This window comes from Pezoporus occidentalis, unplaced genomic scaffold (assembly GCF_034315485.1).
Source record: "Pezoporus occidentalis ecotype Australia unplaced genomic scaffold, CSIRO_AGI_Poc_V1 ctg260, whole genome shotgun sequence".
NCBI classification, from domain to species: Eukaryota; Metazoa; Chordata; class Aves; order Psittaciformes; family Psittacidae; genus Pezoporus; species Pezoporus occidentalis.
Window position 1 is genome coordinate 239451 of NW_026914503.1, and position 15188 is coordinate 254638.

Below are 15188 nucleotides of genomic sequence, written 5' to 3' on the forward strand. Positions count from 1 at the left end.
AAATGGCTAAACTGCCTGAGCTTGAAGAGGAAGCAAATACACTATTTTTGCCTTTCAGGTACTGATATTGCCAGGAACAAATTACAAATATATTGAAAGTCAACTATCACAAGTACCTGAGGATCTATATAGCTGTATTTTATCTTTGTGTTGTAATTTATATTAGGAAAGGGTCCTCCTCTCACACAAGCAAGGGGAGCTAGTTCTTGCTGATAGCCATGAAACACCTCTGAGAGGGGCATGAGAACAACACTGCAAATCCTTTAAATAGCACCAGCAATGCTTTTACCTCTCAAGTGACCCAGAATTTAAGAGACATGAAAATGAATAAATTGAAGACTCATGACTACCTTTCTTTGCAGGAGAGAAGCTTCCATGTTGGACAACAAAAACATTATCAGAGTAGTATGATACAAATTAGTTGAAAGATACACAAAAGAATCCAAAACACCTTTAAACTCTTTGCGTATTTTCAATGCTGCTGGTTTGTGGTGGAAAGCCGCACAGGCTCTAAAGGTACTGCATTTAAGTGAGCATCAGCCCCCAAAAAAGAAAAATCCCAAATTTTGTTTTAACTCATTTTTAAAAATAGCCAACAACCTGGCCATCTCTAGCAAGGAAATAGTCAAAGTATAAACAAAAAAAGGAAAAGTAACCTTCAATCCATGCCTTTTCCTGGTTACTCCTATTCTTTTGTGGCACTTTCAAAGAAACATGTTCCTCATGATCATTTAGAATTTTGCATTATTTTCTGAAATCCACTATTCTTCCCTTGCAGCAAAATCCCTTTTAATCCCATACCTGGCCATGGCTGGAAGGAATTTGTATCCCTAATTTGCAGTTAAACCATTAGGCCCCACACTGACTTTGGGAATACTACCACAGAAATGGTTTAGAGACCAGTTTTATGAGATTAACATAAAGTATAAGAGGCTGCATAAAATGGATAAAAAAAAACCCAACCATCATGGGAGAGCAGGAGGAAGAGGAAGAAAAAGCTTTATCTTCAGTGCTTGACTGCATGCCAGCCTTAGCCATGCTTACTTTGTTTCAGCATTTTTCATACAAAGAGATGCCAGTTTTCTCTTACTGAATAGTTTTATTTCCAAATAAAGAATACTGTAAATATTTTCTGAGGTTTATTAGACTGTGACTGAAGCCTCAAGGCAAACACACAGATCTTACCACTTCATCAGATTCCAAAGCTAACAAAAAATAAGTTTGTTATACCTATAAAACTACGATAGATGTAGACACATTTGCAGATGATATCTTAGCTATACAGCTTAATATTTACTTCTCAAATGCATCGTTTAAAATGCACTCAAAAAAACAGTTTAGTTTAGATTTCAATCAAGAAATTGCTATTATCTAGACTTCAGGACAGACCACAAATGAAGAAACTAAAACCAAAATGAAAAATTTTCTATTGCCTAGGCACACAAATTGGCAACATCCCAGATTCAAGCTACGCAAACACACACACACAAAAGAAACCATAACTATTTAAATAGATAACGCTGACTGCACACTCAACATGTCAGTCTACAACTGGTCTACTGGTATTTCAGCTCCTGTGCAACTGCAGGTCAGGCATCAAGATGGAATCGTAAGGAAATATCCCTGCAGACTAAGATTAACAGACTAAACCAACCAAATTTTCATTACAAAACCTGCAACATCTACAGCAGCTGCTTAGCTCTGCCTTTATTACATCTGAAATTCAAAGAAGCAATCTAATGTAAACCTGCTTCACAGAAATCAGTTTGTTTCTAGTTTCCAGGCAATAAAGGATAACAAAATTAAAAGTCATCCACTGTTTGACAACCTTATTGTTGTCAAATATTAACTTTTATTTTCCTGTACATAATGGAGGCATTTAGTTAGTTTGGAAAGAATTTTGTAAGTGAAAAAATAAAATTCAGTGTGAGATAACTCAACATTTAACAACAAAGCCTGAAACGAATACTAAAATAATTGATGTCTACCACTTCAGGAACAGCCTTTGAGTAAGTGCAACGTCCAACAGATAGTTTCAGTTTTCTAAAGCACTGGCACTCCAACACGGGTATAACACATTTCAAAGTGCTGGACAACTACAGAATCCACACGGATACACCATTCCATGTCTGTGTAGCACTCAGTATTTGCAAGCAGTGTGTGTGCACAAATGCACATACATGGTTTTGTCTGCAGTGGGCTCCTGAAGTTTAGCCTCCCATTAAAATAATTTGGTCTTTGCTCCTATTAGGTTTGAGCTACAAAGGTGCTGTAACAGGATTCACACAGAATAACCTGCTCACCTGGGCCCAGCCTGCAGACCACAGGTCAATGCTGCTTCCCTGGAATTACCTGCGACTCAACCCAGCAGTGAAGCAGGTTCTACCTCAGGGCACTGCTGCGCTGGAGAACCTTTTCCATCATTATCTCTACTGCGGTACAGACCATTGGGGGAATTTGCATCTCAACGTTTCCAGCCACCCACTGGGCAGAGCAGTGCTAGGACAGCACAGCATAGCCTGCAGAAGCAAACTGAAGCATTTTACTGTTGCTGGGCTACCTTACTTGGTTTAGGTTCAAGGGGTGGTCTTGGTGTATTTGCACAAGACTGCCACAGGCACCCAAAGAACTTGCATGAAGTTGCTTCACAGTAATTTACACCCAGATACCTTAAACACTTGTAACAGTCAGCTCCAACTAGTTTCTTTGTTAAAAAAAAAGAAAAAAAAAAATGTATCTAGGGAAGCATTATAGACAGGATAGCACTAAAGCATAATTAAAGCCAACATCCTTATAAGAAAGGATGGTAAATTAAAAGAGACTGGTTAAAGGCTACTACCTCCCCATACTTACACAGAAGGACAGAAGAGGCTAAGACCACAAAATACAGAATAAATTTATGTGTTCTAGTTGCCTCTGTATTAAGCAAGGAGTGCACTGGTTCTCGCACCAAGACCAATAAAAAAAAAAAATTGTTTTTACTCTGAGAAATCAAACTTCCTAAAGTATCCTTATTCTTTAGATAATAAGGATGTGCAACTGCTTCTATTAGCCTAACTGTAATGAATTGAAAGGGGTAAAAAAAAAAAAGTCTTTCCAAATTTAAATAGTTGAACATCTCTCTGGAGTATTTGCTAGGCACAAATGGAAGCATTTACAATACTCACAGACTCACATAAGCCACTCATTTAAAAGACACTTTAGACATATTAGTGACAGCCAGGTAAAGAAATAATAACTTGGCTGTCAAAAAGCTTTAAAGTCTTGATAGTACAGGATTATATCACACATGAGAGCAGGCCTTTGCAGCTCTATGTGGCATAACCTGAACAGTAGCAGCACCAAAACAGAAAGGGACCCTCACATATTACTAAGGAATTCACAAGAATAATATTTTTTAACTCAAATGTAACATACAAATTTAGATTTTATTTTAAATTAAAGGCTAAGCAAAACAGTATGTTTACAAAACACACCTTATTTCCCCTCTCAAAATATATGTACATGCTTTTAGACACTCCTCTCATCATTAGATTCTGTCTCACATCTTGCCATTATTTATCAGATGACTGAAGTTTGTGGGTTTTTTTCTGTTTTGTGCAAGGCCAGTTAACTTATCTATTACAACTGTACTTCCATCCCCTGGTCAGCCACTAAATTTAATGAACAATCTGCATAAATACTTCTGGCATTCAGTCCTCAGACACACCAAAACTCTTACACAGCCTTCCTCCCCATTTCCTAAGTATTCCAACACAGATGTCATATACAGTCATCCACTGGCAGCAGACACAGACCTGCCTCCCCGCCGTCCCTGTTACTGGAGAATAGGTTGCCCGATGCTCCCGCGCTGCCTGTGGTGCACGTGAATAGGGCTACAGAGCACACAGCATGCTCAGCCAATGGTCAGCGAAACAAAACCCCAGGGGAAGTGCAGACCATGTCAAGTAAGGGCACATCCCATGCAGCCCCTGGCCCTGAGCAATACCTCCAGGTTCTAGGTGGTCCCCTAATGAAAGACATCAACTGGATCTTGGCTGGAGAAGGCTGGGCATTGCATCTGACTAAAAGTAAAAAAATCTGTGCTTATTCCCCAAGCAGAAATTTACCATCTCACAAACATCACAACATCAGCTCAAAAAATATTGCAAGGGCATGCTGTTCTTTTAAAAATGAAAGCTCTTCAGCTTTATACTTTTGATCATATTTAAAGAAATACTTTGGAATAATTCTAATAGTCATTTTCATCAAGATTTTTTTTTTCTACAAACAGACTTGAGACTGTTTCTGTCCCACTAATACGAGCATTCACTTTTCAATATACTTTACACTTTCATGCAGTTTTGTCTTTTCTTGTAGTAATATTAAATTGTTTCAAGTCACCATGCATGTTCAGAAATATGGTGTGCACCCAGGTTGGGAACGGAAAAAAAAAAAAAAAAAAATCAACAAAACAAAACCACAACCAAATGAAAACACACCACAAAACCAAAGAAATAAAAAATTCCACATAACAATCATCAGGCAGTATCCTATTTTTAAAAACTGTCCTTGAATATTATGCCAGATCTGTGTATCTCCTTGTTTACACAGCACACATTTTCAAGCCCAATCCTCTTCTGCCTTCCAGTAAAGGAAGATGTTAGTGCTGTGATGACTTAAAAACAGACGTTCTGCTAATGATTTTACCAAATGCTTCAATAAAACACCGATTCAGAATTTAAATTATTAAGGTGAAATGTGCAAATATTTTTTTCTGTTAATTATAGATCCTGGCACTGGATCACAAAAGTAATTCAAGTGCTATTTACCCATTTAATATTTATCAATCAAAACTCAAGAAAACTTCCATCCTCCAGTAGCATGTTACAGCTGTTGAGACTTCTGTTGCCAGTATACCACATATTTTCAAATATCAAACTCATCCAGCACCACTGGGCTTGTCCAGTTAACTCAAAGAAATAAACCTGAGCTTCTCAAGAAAGCCAGAGCCAGGGCAGGAGTTTGGTCTAGGATTAACAGCATGACAAAGCCTATAACTGGCAAGCATTGGACAGAGTTAAGCACTGGTGCACTACTTGGGAAAACCATCACAAGGATACTGATGAGAAACTCCTAACAACTGAATCTGCATGGTAGCAGCAGAGTCTTATCCACTAATATTGTTTAAATAAATGGCAATCCAGAAATAAGTTAACCATTTTTTAACAGGTACTGGACAAGTTTCACCTGTACCCAGCAATGTATAGGTTTTTTACATTATTTTCTACATTACAAAAATCAGTACCTTGGCCATATTTTTTAATAGTAGGTAACATAATACATTCAATTTTAAAATGGATTCCCGCACATAGATTTAAATAAGCATACAAATAATTTAAATACCAGTCTGTTCTTCCTTCCCTCTATGCACTAGAAAGCACAGCACAAAGCCAAAAGTCACACACAATCAGCATTTTTAATTAGAAGCCAGGTGTTTTGTGACAAGATGAAGAACCTTAATTTTCAAGCAAACATAAAGAAGTGCTAGATTTTTACTCTTCCCTTTCTTTTCATTTATGCCTATCAATCAGTACCAGGAAGGGAAGAAACAGAATGATTGCACCTGAGCAAAATTTCTGGATCAAACAATTATAAACTAATCTGTACTTTCCCTACTATCATAATCATTATCAGCAACAGACTTTACATTGGCAACTTGGTAGTTGCAACATCTTTCCCACAGGTTCTATCAGAACAAAGAACAGCACTCTCCAACAATTCTCCTCAAAACCTGAATTTTAAAAACACCTTAACCATACTGCACAGAACTGTTAACATAACAGCCATCACACCATGAACAGCACCACAAAAAAATAACAAACCAAATTTCCAAGATGTTACAGCTTACTGACACAGCACTGAAAAATGTTAACAGACATAATTATACCTGCAGTTCAGCTTGTCTAACCTGTAATAATATGTGGTTTAAAGATTTCTTACGCATCTGTTTTTCTAAGGATAAAAACTGCACAATGGTAAGAGTAACAGCAATAAACAGCAAACTATCTGTCCTCATTTTCTCAAATGCTAACAAGTTTACTTGTCTACTGATTTAAACATTTTGAGGTATCTTCCCCCTCATTTTACTAATGAGATAGAGGTGATCTTACACACAACAATCTGGTTTTCTGCACTTCAAGCTAGTATTATTCTACAGCTGTTCAGAAATCTTAATGTATGATAGCCCTGAAATCATATTTCATTTCCTACCATCTAAAACTGATTTACAAAAACAGACTATTGTAGCTTTAGAAAGATGTAACCACAGCTTCTTAAAACTAAAAATACTGTATTAGCAATTCAGTGCTACTCAAAGTAAACGTCATGATAAATTTATCCTTTAAGAGTTAAGAAATTAGAGTCAGAACTCACTGGCAGTTCTGACAAAAATCAGCCTTTACCCTTGCAGAAACACGCTGGGAGAATAAATCTAGACAAAACTAGACATACCACGCAGGAGAAGGAAACAAAACACACGCTGAACACAAACCACAAATACAAATAAAAGAGCGCAATTAAGCTTTTAAAACCGTAAGCTTGTGACACTGGAGGATGGAGCTGCCTTGTTATCACATCTTGTCACAATGAGGTACTTATGGGCTGTACACAGTCACTACCTATCTTGAGAAAACATAAGAGCCCACTGTCACACTTCGGTTTGCTTTTTACTTCTTTTTGGCAATGGAAGTCTTTGCAAACAGAACATCACTTCTGATGGAAGGTGATCATCGGATTTGTATACTCATGAAACAGATGCATATTTCCCTAGCTAAGAATCATCTCCTTACTACATTGGTATTTTCTAAACAAAGCATAAGGATTGACACTTAACAGGATAATTATTAAAGATGTATCAGGGAGGAGAAATATTTATCAGAAACAGCTTTTTCTGTACAGGTAGCACCTTACCATCAAAGCCATGCATTATTTACTGGTGGCATCATGTAAAGATCAAATTTGATAGCTTCCCTATATTCAAACTCTTCTCACTCTCTTTGAAAAAGAAAACCGTGAAATGCCCTTTGCATTTCCATTCTGCTGAACTGAATTGCACTTGAAAACATGCATGTACTCTAAAGTTACTGAGCCTTCTAATAAAGTAGAAGCAACAATAACTTTGCTTTTCTTTGAAAAGTTTTTTGCTGAACAAAATCCTTCACTAAATATCAAAAGTTTCATTTGGCCACAGCTGAAATCCAGTGATGAGCAAATCCATGCCAAATAACACAACCCTTTTGTGACAAAAATAGAAACACCTGTCCTAAAAGGTGCAGATCAAACCCGTGCCAGTAAAACTGATCGGAAAACAAATTCTCACATGCCTAACCTACCTAGAGGGGTAGGCTTAGGCAAAACTTTAAAAAAAAAAAAAAAAGAAAAACCACAACAAATGTAACAGACCTACAATCAACCAAAGTTCTTGGAAGTGTAGTTAAAAATCCAGCTGCAAACTGACTATCTGCTTTATGATCTTGACCTGCCCAATTCAAGTCATGTGCTAAGAATCTGCCTGCAGGTCTGTATCCTCACACCATTCCATTTACTAAAACTAATAGAGACGTAAGTCGCTCATTGACTTTAAATGGAGAGATAAAAAAAAAAGGGGGGGGGGATAACAGTAAGCAAGATATTGTTTGGCCATTTTCTCTAAAATTTTACAAGACAACATGAAAGCTACTAAAAGAAGAGCAGTTGCTTTGTGGACAACATATTAGTAAAATGCCGCTAGGAAAGGAAAGAAAGATTAAGGTTCTCCTTTCCCTTCCACTAACATGCCTCCCAATTCAGTGACACATCTGAAAAGCAAATTATACATAAAAAAAAAAAAGAGAGACCTGCATCATTTTTCCTAATCAAAGTTCATTATAAGACATTTCATTGATTTTCTTGGCCATCATAATATCAATACTTTTAGGGCGGCTCATGAAGCATTTGTACAGCCAAAACATAAATTACTAGAGACTGTTTTAAAACATAGCACGAGATATGCTTTCACAAGAGTATTAAGCTGTCACTGTAAAAAAAAAATATGTCTAAATTTAAATATTCCTTTAAAGTAGTGGAGCAAAACATCTCTATGGCAGAGCCTATCTACATCTTGAAACTGCATTGATCTATCCCTTCACAAGTTGAGCAACTGATGCAGTCAACTTAGTTCGTTTTTTGTACAATGAATCCAAGCGCAAGAAGCAGCATTTGATTGGCATTTTTTCATTTCAAGATCATGTATAGAGCACAAGAAAGCGATTAAGTTTGTGGGTTTTTTTTAATTAAAAAGAAGTTTCCTCACCATAAATAAATTTGTGTACTGTATTAGGTTTTATCTACACAAGTATGCTTTCCCAAAAAGAGCTTACAAGCAAACTGAAGGATGCTCTTAAGGCAACCTCCACTTGCAACTGCATGGCTATGCACCAAGGGTGGAAGAAACAGAACTTACACAGCATGTGTCACCACGCACCATGACCCACAGGTATACTCCACATCACCGATCTTCATGCCATGCTTACCATGCCAAAAGATTCTTATTTTGCTGTGGCCCAAAGTAGTGTGCCCTCTGGGACAGACAACAAAACAAGCAACACACAAAATGCCAATGATAATAGGGATTGCATCTTTTAAAATTTCTTGCTCCTTACTGTCTTCTACAACACGATTCAGAAGAGGTTGGTTTTTTTTTTTTAACTTTTCAACAAAGACTATTCTGAAAAATGACCTAGCTTAAGTGTGGAAACAGAACTGGAAAAGCTTTTATATGGAAAGAGAAAGAATGCATTTACTAAGAAGGAATCATTAACACCTTTTACAGCAGCTAAGTCTATTTCAAAATATTATGGTCCACTAAAGTCTCATTCTGCACTAGGGGACAGCCTTAATGAAAACAAACAACATAGGAAATGCAGACTTTCTAGAAGACTGTTACACATCAGTCCATCCTACAGCAGAACAAGCAGCTCCACTTCCATCGCTTTGCTATACCCTTGTAAAACTTCTTGAACTATGAGCTGTAGTAAGCACTGTTTCCTTCAGCTCTGCAGAGCAAAGCAACACCTGCTACTTTTCACAGCATTCGGGTGTCCAAACCACCATTTTCATACTATTACCACAGAAATATTAGCCCACCTTTTTTTTTTTTTGACAAAACACACCACTGATTAAACCAAACTTCATCATTCAAGCCACACTAGTTCCAAAGTAGTTTTTGACATGTATTTATAATGAGTCATTAAAACACAAGAGGTGTGTTTCTTTATCCACATGAAATACTGTTAAGAGAAATAGTAAGACTGCTGTTACAGAGCACAAGCATTTATTAATTAAGAAGAAGAAGAAAGTATTTTTACATGGCTTAGCATTCAAAGAAATAAGAGACTATCAGCCAAGAGCAACAGCTCCCCTTTTAGAGGTAGTATCATAGTGGATCAAAACTAACCCTAGCCTGGCGACAAATCCTGTTACACAGACATGTTTTAAAATATTGCACTTCTACGCACAGCACTATTTTCTTCACATAGCGAAGAGTAAGCAACTTTGAAATAAAGCTAGAGTCTTAGAAAGTCTCCATGTCTTCCCTTAATCAATTTACATCAGCATCACAAAATAGACATGAAAACAGTAGTATTTGTGATTGCATGATGATTTTAGAGAGCATTTGTCTTGAATACTGAAAACTTAGTCTGGCCATGAGTCTTTTTTCAACGTGAAAAGCAGTCCTGTAGCCACCCACCATGAAACCACTCATTAAGACAGATGGCAGGAGCAGGCCATTAAATGAGAGGAAGGATGGGGAACCAGTCACTATGATTGCCTGTACGCTCTACAATGCAAGGATAAACTGAAGCAGTCAATTACCATAAGGCAATTAGCAAACAATAAAACCACTGCCAAGCTTAAGCTTTTAAGGTGAGACACAATGAATGATGGAGGAAACTATTTGTTCCTGTTAATCATCACTACCTTCCCATCCTACCTATACACATAAACCAACCTGCCCTGCATTCCAAGAACTGAACGCTATTCCTAGCTAAGCTTCCACCTAAAACTGATGCAGATTTCAGGTACAGGACCTTGTTTGCTCTGCAGCAACTGTAAGAAGAAATATTGCAAACTCAACATAGACCTCTAGTACTTCCAAAACCCCTACTGTAGCCAGAGCAGATAAAGCCAGAATGATAGTCAGTTCTTCCAGCTATTCTCATTAACATGCAAAGCAAATGCACTGAATACACTTCATATCCCTTGCCCCCTTTGATGTTTCAAATGACTATGCCCCCAATAAAAAGTGATCTAACAACAGAAGCACATTATGAGCTAGCTAACACCTATGATAGGCTATTTATTATTTTCAAACTGACTGTGAGCAATATAGACTTAATGAATTAGAACTCCTCCTAGCAAGCATATATGTTAAAGCAGCCATTCACTGCATGAATCCAAAGATAAAAAGATCATTTAGCAGAAAACTGAGATTATGGCTAATAAGTATACTAGTATTTACTTTAGATTAATACTGTACACCTACTACAGCTTGCTAAACCCATGGCTTCAGGGGTAGTTTGAGAACTTACTAAGTATCACCAAGTGGTAAGTTATGTTATACTAAAATAATGAAGTATAAAACTTCAGAGTAGGTAGTTTGACTATACTACAAGCATAGTCTATTACTAATTATGTGACACTTAAGATACCACCTCCCTGAAGACCATCTAAGGTCAAATCAAGCTAAGAGCACTGATTTACAGAGCTCTTAGCTAGAGTACTTTTATCAAAAATTTTAACTGTACTTGTAGATGATAAAGAAACAAAACACTCTCACTTGCAAGGCACACATCACCACCTCTTTTAAACACTTGTGAACAGCAGAAAACACGCTATGGAATTCATACACGGACTGCTCTCAACAGCACAGTGCTCATCTTTCCCACTGCAATTTCATGGGCCTCAAACTTCTTCAGCTTCTATTTTTCACTCATTGCCTGAGGAGGCTAAGCAGAACCCAGAAGTGAAGGCAGTGCTCACCATCTGGGCTTACGCTGTGCTGGATGGGAGCGGCTGTGGTGTTCTACAATCCAAGTCATGTGCAACCACAGTATGACAAGTCCCCTCCCAGGCTATATAAGCTGGCATCTTTCCCAGCAGTTGCCACATCATAAAAAACGATGCATACAAATACCCACCCCATTCCCCCCCCCCCCCCCCAAAAAAAAAAGAAAAAAAAAAACCAACAAGAAAACAAAAAAAACAACACTTTAAAACAATGGCTTAAGTGACTGCATAACTAAACTCAGCAGCTGGAGATACAAAGCACTCCCATGGCAAACCATGCATCTTTCACTTACAAAACTCTTAAAATACATTCTTATTAGCAAGCTCCACATCACACCTAGCAACCAACCCCAAGTCTGGGCTGCAGAGTCATGTTCCCTGAGGGTAGACAGGAACTAAATAAATGAATAAATAAAAGCGTGGATAATAAAAGGAAAGATACATCACAAACTGCTCCTATGCTAACAGAGCTTCAAAACAATAAATATTTTTCTGCCACTGACTTCAATGCATCATCTGATTCACTGGATATGAAACTACTCAGATTTGACTTAGAAGTCATGTTTTTCAGTACAAGAAATTTAAATAAACAGGTGGAAAATTCCACAGTGTAATCTGGGCAGTTTCTCGGAGATCCTTAAGCATTACCTACCATACACTGAAAACTGTGCAGTACCATCTTTGTTTACACTAGATTTAAAAATTTGACTATAATAATTGAAGGGAATTAACAGCTTGTACTCAGGAAGATAACCTCCGCAGTTAAAAAACTGCAATTCTTATACTCCATTGCTTAAGGGAAGGAAAATATTCAAGAACAAATACAATAACTGATGTAAAAAGTCACAGCTAGGTTATCTTCAATCGTTTCTGAGAAATCAAAATACAAGTTTTTAGCTCACCAAAAAAAAAGAGCAAGCTTTATGATCTATACACTGAAAAACACCATCTTTTGCTCTATGAACATTAACTTTTCCCACACCTGGCTCTAAGTAAATGACGTTTATGATGATGTTATTCTAAGGAACTGCAGGAGGTCTAGATGCCAATCAAGGCTACATATCAAACTACTAACCATTGTGTCTGCACAGATAAATAAACCTGCTCACTTATTTGTACTGTTACCTCTACTAATCCAACTACAGTAATCAGGGCAGTAAGGGAATAAAGTATGAAAACAATAGGTGTCTTGTACCCCTCGCAGCCCAACTTATGTGGGCACACATGCACCACACCTTTCAAGACGTTTTCATGTACTTAGGAAAGGGTGAATCCCTGACAATGAATTAAAGAACTAAGCAGAAAGAAAACGGTTGCGTGAGTCCAAACTCAAAATCGGAGCAGGAACACATTACCACGCATCTATCCGGTCATACATTTAGTACACTGGGAGAGAGCAACACGTGGGCAAAAGCCTCGGGCGCAGACCTACCCCGACAGAGAAGCCTGCCCCGTGCCACCCACAAGCGAAAGACCGGGAAGAGCAGGACCCAGACCCACGGCCGGCCCTGGAGCCGGTACTGCCTGAAGCCACGAGTGGAGATCTCCGCGGCACAACGTGCTGGAGAAGGGCAGAAAGGGTCTCCCTGCACGCCCAGGCAGCACCAGGGCAGTCAGCAGAAGGGCCACCGGCACAGACAACCGCTTTTGTTCTCCAAAAAGAGACCGGTAAAGAGCCGCCAGCTGCGTCTGCTCCGAGCCGTTCAGGCAGCGCTGAAGTAGCAGAGACCCCTCTGCCTGCCTCAGGCGCTGGAAGCGGATCCCAGCAGGAAGACCCGTGGCGGGCCCCTACCTACCTCTTTTCGGTCTGGGGAAACTCTCGTGCAGGTGGAAGATGACTTTCTCCACGAAGTGCTGAATGTTGCTGTGTTCGGGTCCTCTGACAAACACCATCCAGTCGTGGGTGAAGCCTTCCACGGTAGGTTTCTTCCTGACCTGGGCTCGGTGCCCCAGCTCCAGCTTTACCTGAACGGCGCACTGTGGGGGGAAAGGCGGGGAGCTGCCGGTGAGCGCCCGAGGAAGCGGGGCTGAGCGGATGCCCGACGGAGAACCGGCCCCACCGCAGGCGGAGAGCGGGACACTCGGACAAAACGGTACCATACACCCGGCACCAGGAACAAAACTAGAAAGGGACGACCGCAGCCCCGCAACCGAAAACCGGCCCCACAGGCAAGGACACGAAGAGCTCTCCCTGCCACCGGGAAGACTCGGGAAGGCGCGACAGCGGTGCTGTCCTGCGGGCAGCCGGGGACCACTGCCAGGGACGCGCCAAACCCCCTCCCGGCGCCTCCACGCTCTGTCCCCCCGGTGAGGCGGCAGGAACATCGCTAAGGGGACACCGCCGCCTCTCCCCGGGTGCGTGCTTGCTTCGCAGCGCTGCCGGGAGCGGCGGACAGACAGCGGGAGGCAAGAAAAGCCTCGCACAAGGAGAAATTCCCCGTCACACCAGCCCCTTCCCGGCGGCGCCGGGCAGCGCGGGGAGGGGGCCAATGCGGCGGTTCCGCGGCACTCACCGAGCCCGCCATGCCTGGGGCGCCGGTTCCGCTGGGGCGCTCGCTCCTGTCCCCAGCCCCTGCCCCGCAGCACTAATTCATGAAGACGCGGAGGTGACGGCGGGCGCGCAGAGGTGCGGCCAGCGGGCGGCGGACATCCTCCGCCTCGCTGCTCCCGCTGTCTGCCGCCGTCCCGCCTCCTCCCCTCCCTCGCACCACACGGAGCCCGCGGCAGCCCCGGCCGCGGCCCCGCCGGCTGGACGAGCGTCCGCCACGCATGCGCGCTGCGCGGCGGGCCGATACCGAGACACAGACATTAACAGCGTGCGGGGCGGCGCGACCAGCCAATGGGGCGCAGTGGCGCGGCCGCGAGCCCCCTCCGACCGGTGCCGCCCCGCCCGCCGGTCCTTAAAGTAAGTGGTGGTGAGGGCCCGTGGAGGGCGGGAAGGGACCGTGCCACGAGCCAGGCAGGGAGGGGCCGTGCCCCAGCAGCGCCACGAGCCGAGTGGGGAGCGGCGGCGTCTGATCGCGCCTTACTGAAGCGGGAAGCGAAACTGAGCACGAACAGTTACAAACAAAAGAGAAACGGGGCGCCGTTCTTAAACTCGGCCCGTGGAGAGAGCGGAGAGCCAAAGGTATTTTAAAGGACATTCCTCCCCAGACCTCAGCCTCTGCCTCGTGTACAGTCATAAAGGTACGTTTCCGAAGAGTCACCGATAAATCCTTTTGCCAAAATGAAGGGCGGACAACACACTCGTAGTTGCACAGGAATGTCAAGTGGTGATGGGCAGCAGTCAGGAACCCGCGCTCCGGGTTATCTAACGACTATTTGTAGCATCAACCGCCACTTCTACCCTTACCGGGCTGATGCTGTTCTAAAACAACAGTACTACGTCAGTTTCCACATCCCTCCCGTACTACACGAGGTAACATGCTGATTCACGCCACAGGAGGATGTCAGTGAGAAGCTAGCAGTGATTTACTGCGAATTCCTAGATCAGGGTACTGACCCTGTGAGATGAGTAGTTTCTGACAGCCATAAAATTGCCCAAACTTATAACTCTTGCCCCACTATTTTTGTCTGTTCGATAGTTATGTTTCCTATACTTTTTTTCTGATAAGAATAATAATAATAACACAAATCATTCGACAACCAACAGCGATCCTTATCCAGAGAAGTGCGCGTACATGCAAAACGCAGAACACCCTCCCTGGGCGCCCTAGTTTCACCAAGAGATGGCGCAGTCCTTGCGCTAATGTCCTCATTTGACCTCTCCAGAAGTCTGACCAGTGTGGAAGACCCGACCATGATTCCTACCTTCACTTCCGAATGAGAAAAAAGCACATGAAAGACGTTCTAGCGTAATTTAATAATCACACTAGAATGCATCATATTTTTCCTACAGCTTCTGTAAGCCTTAATGAATAAAATCAGTACTTACAGCTCAAAAGGATGATGACAATCTGCACAAATTCCACAGGTTACAATGTGACTTGAAATTTATTAACGTTAAGCCCTCATGTATATGAATATCCATCTTTTAAAACTGCTACGTGCAGATCTAATAGTTCACACATTACTAATCTTGAACTGATCTAGTCAGCAGG

General features: G+C 41.3%; 1 protein-coding gene across 1 annotated transcript in view; it reads right to left on the minus strand.

Annotated features, from left to right (window-relative positions):
* The window catches only part of MLLT3 (MLLT3 super elongation complex subunit), a 125188-nt gene extending 111343 nt beyond the window's left edge, over nt 1-13845 (minus strand). The window contains exons 1-2 of the mRNA XM_062624067.1: nt 13602-13845; nt 12885-13065 (exon numbers count right to left, since the gene is read on the minus strand). Coding sequence (XP_062480051.1) covers nt 12885-13065; nt 13602-13613 — 193 coding nt within the window. The 5' untranslated portion in view covers nt 13614-13845. The remainder of the gene's footprint in view (nt 1-12884; nt 13066-13601) is intronic.
* Nucleotides 13846-15188: the final 1343 nt, after the last annotated feature.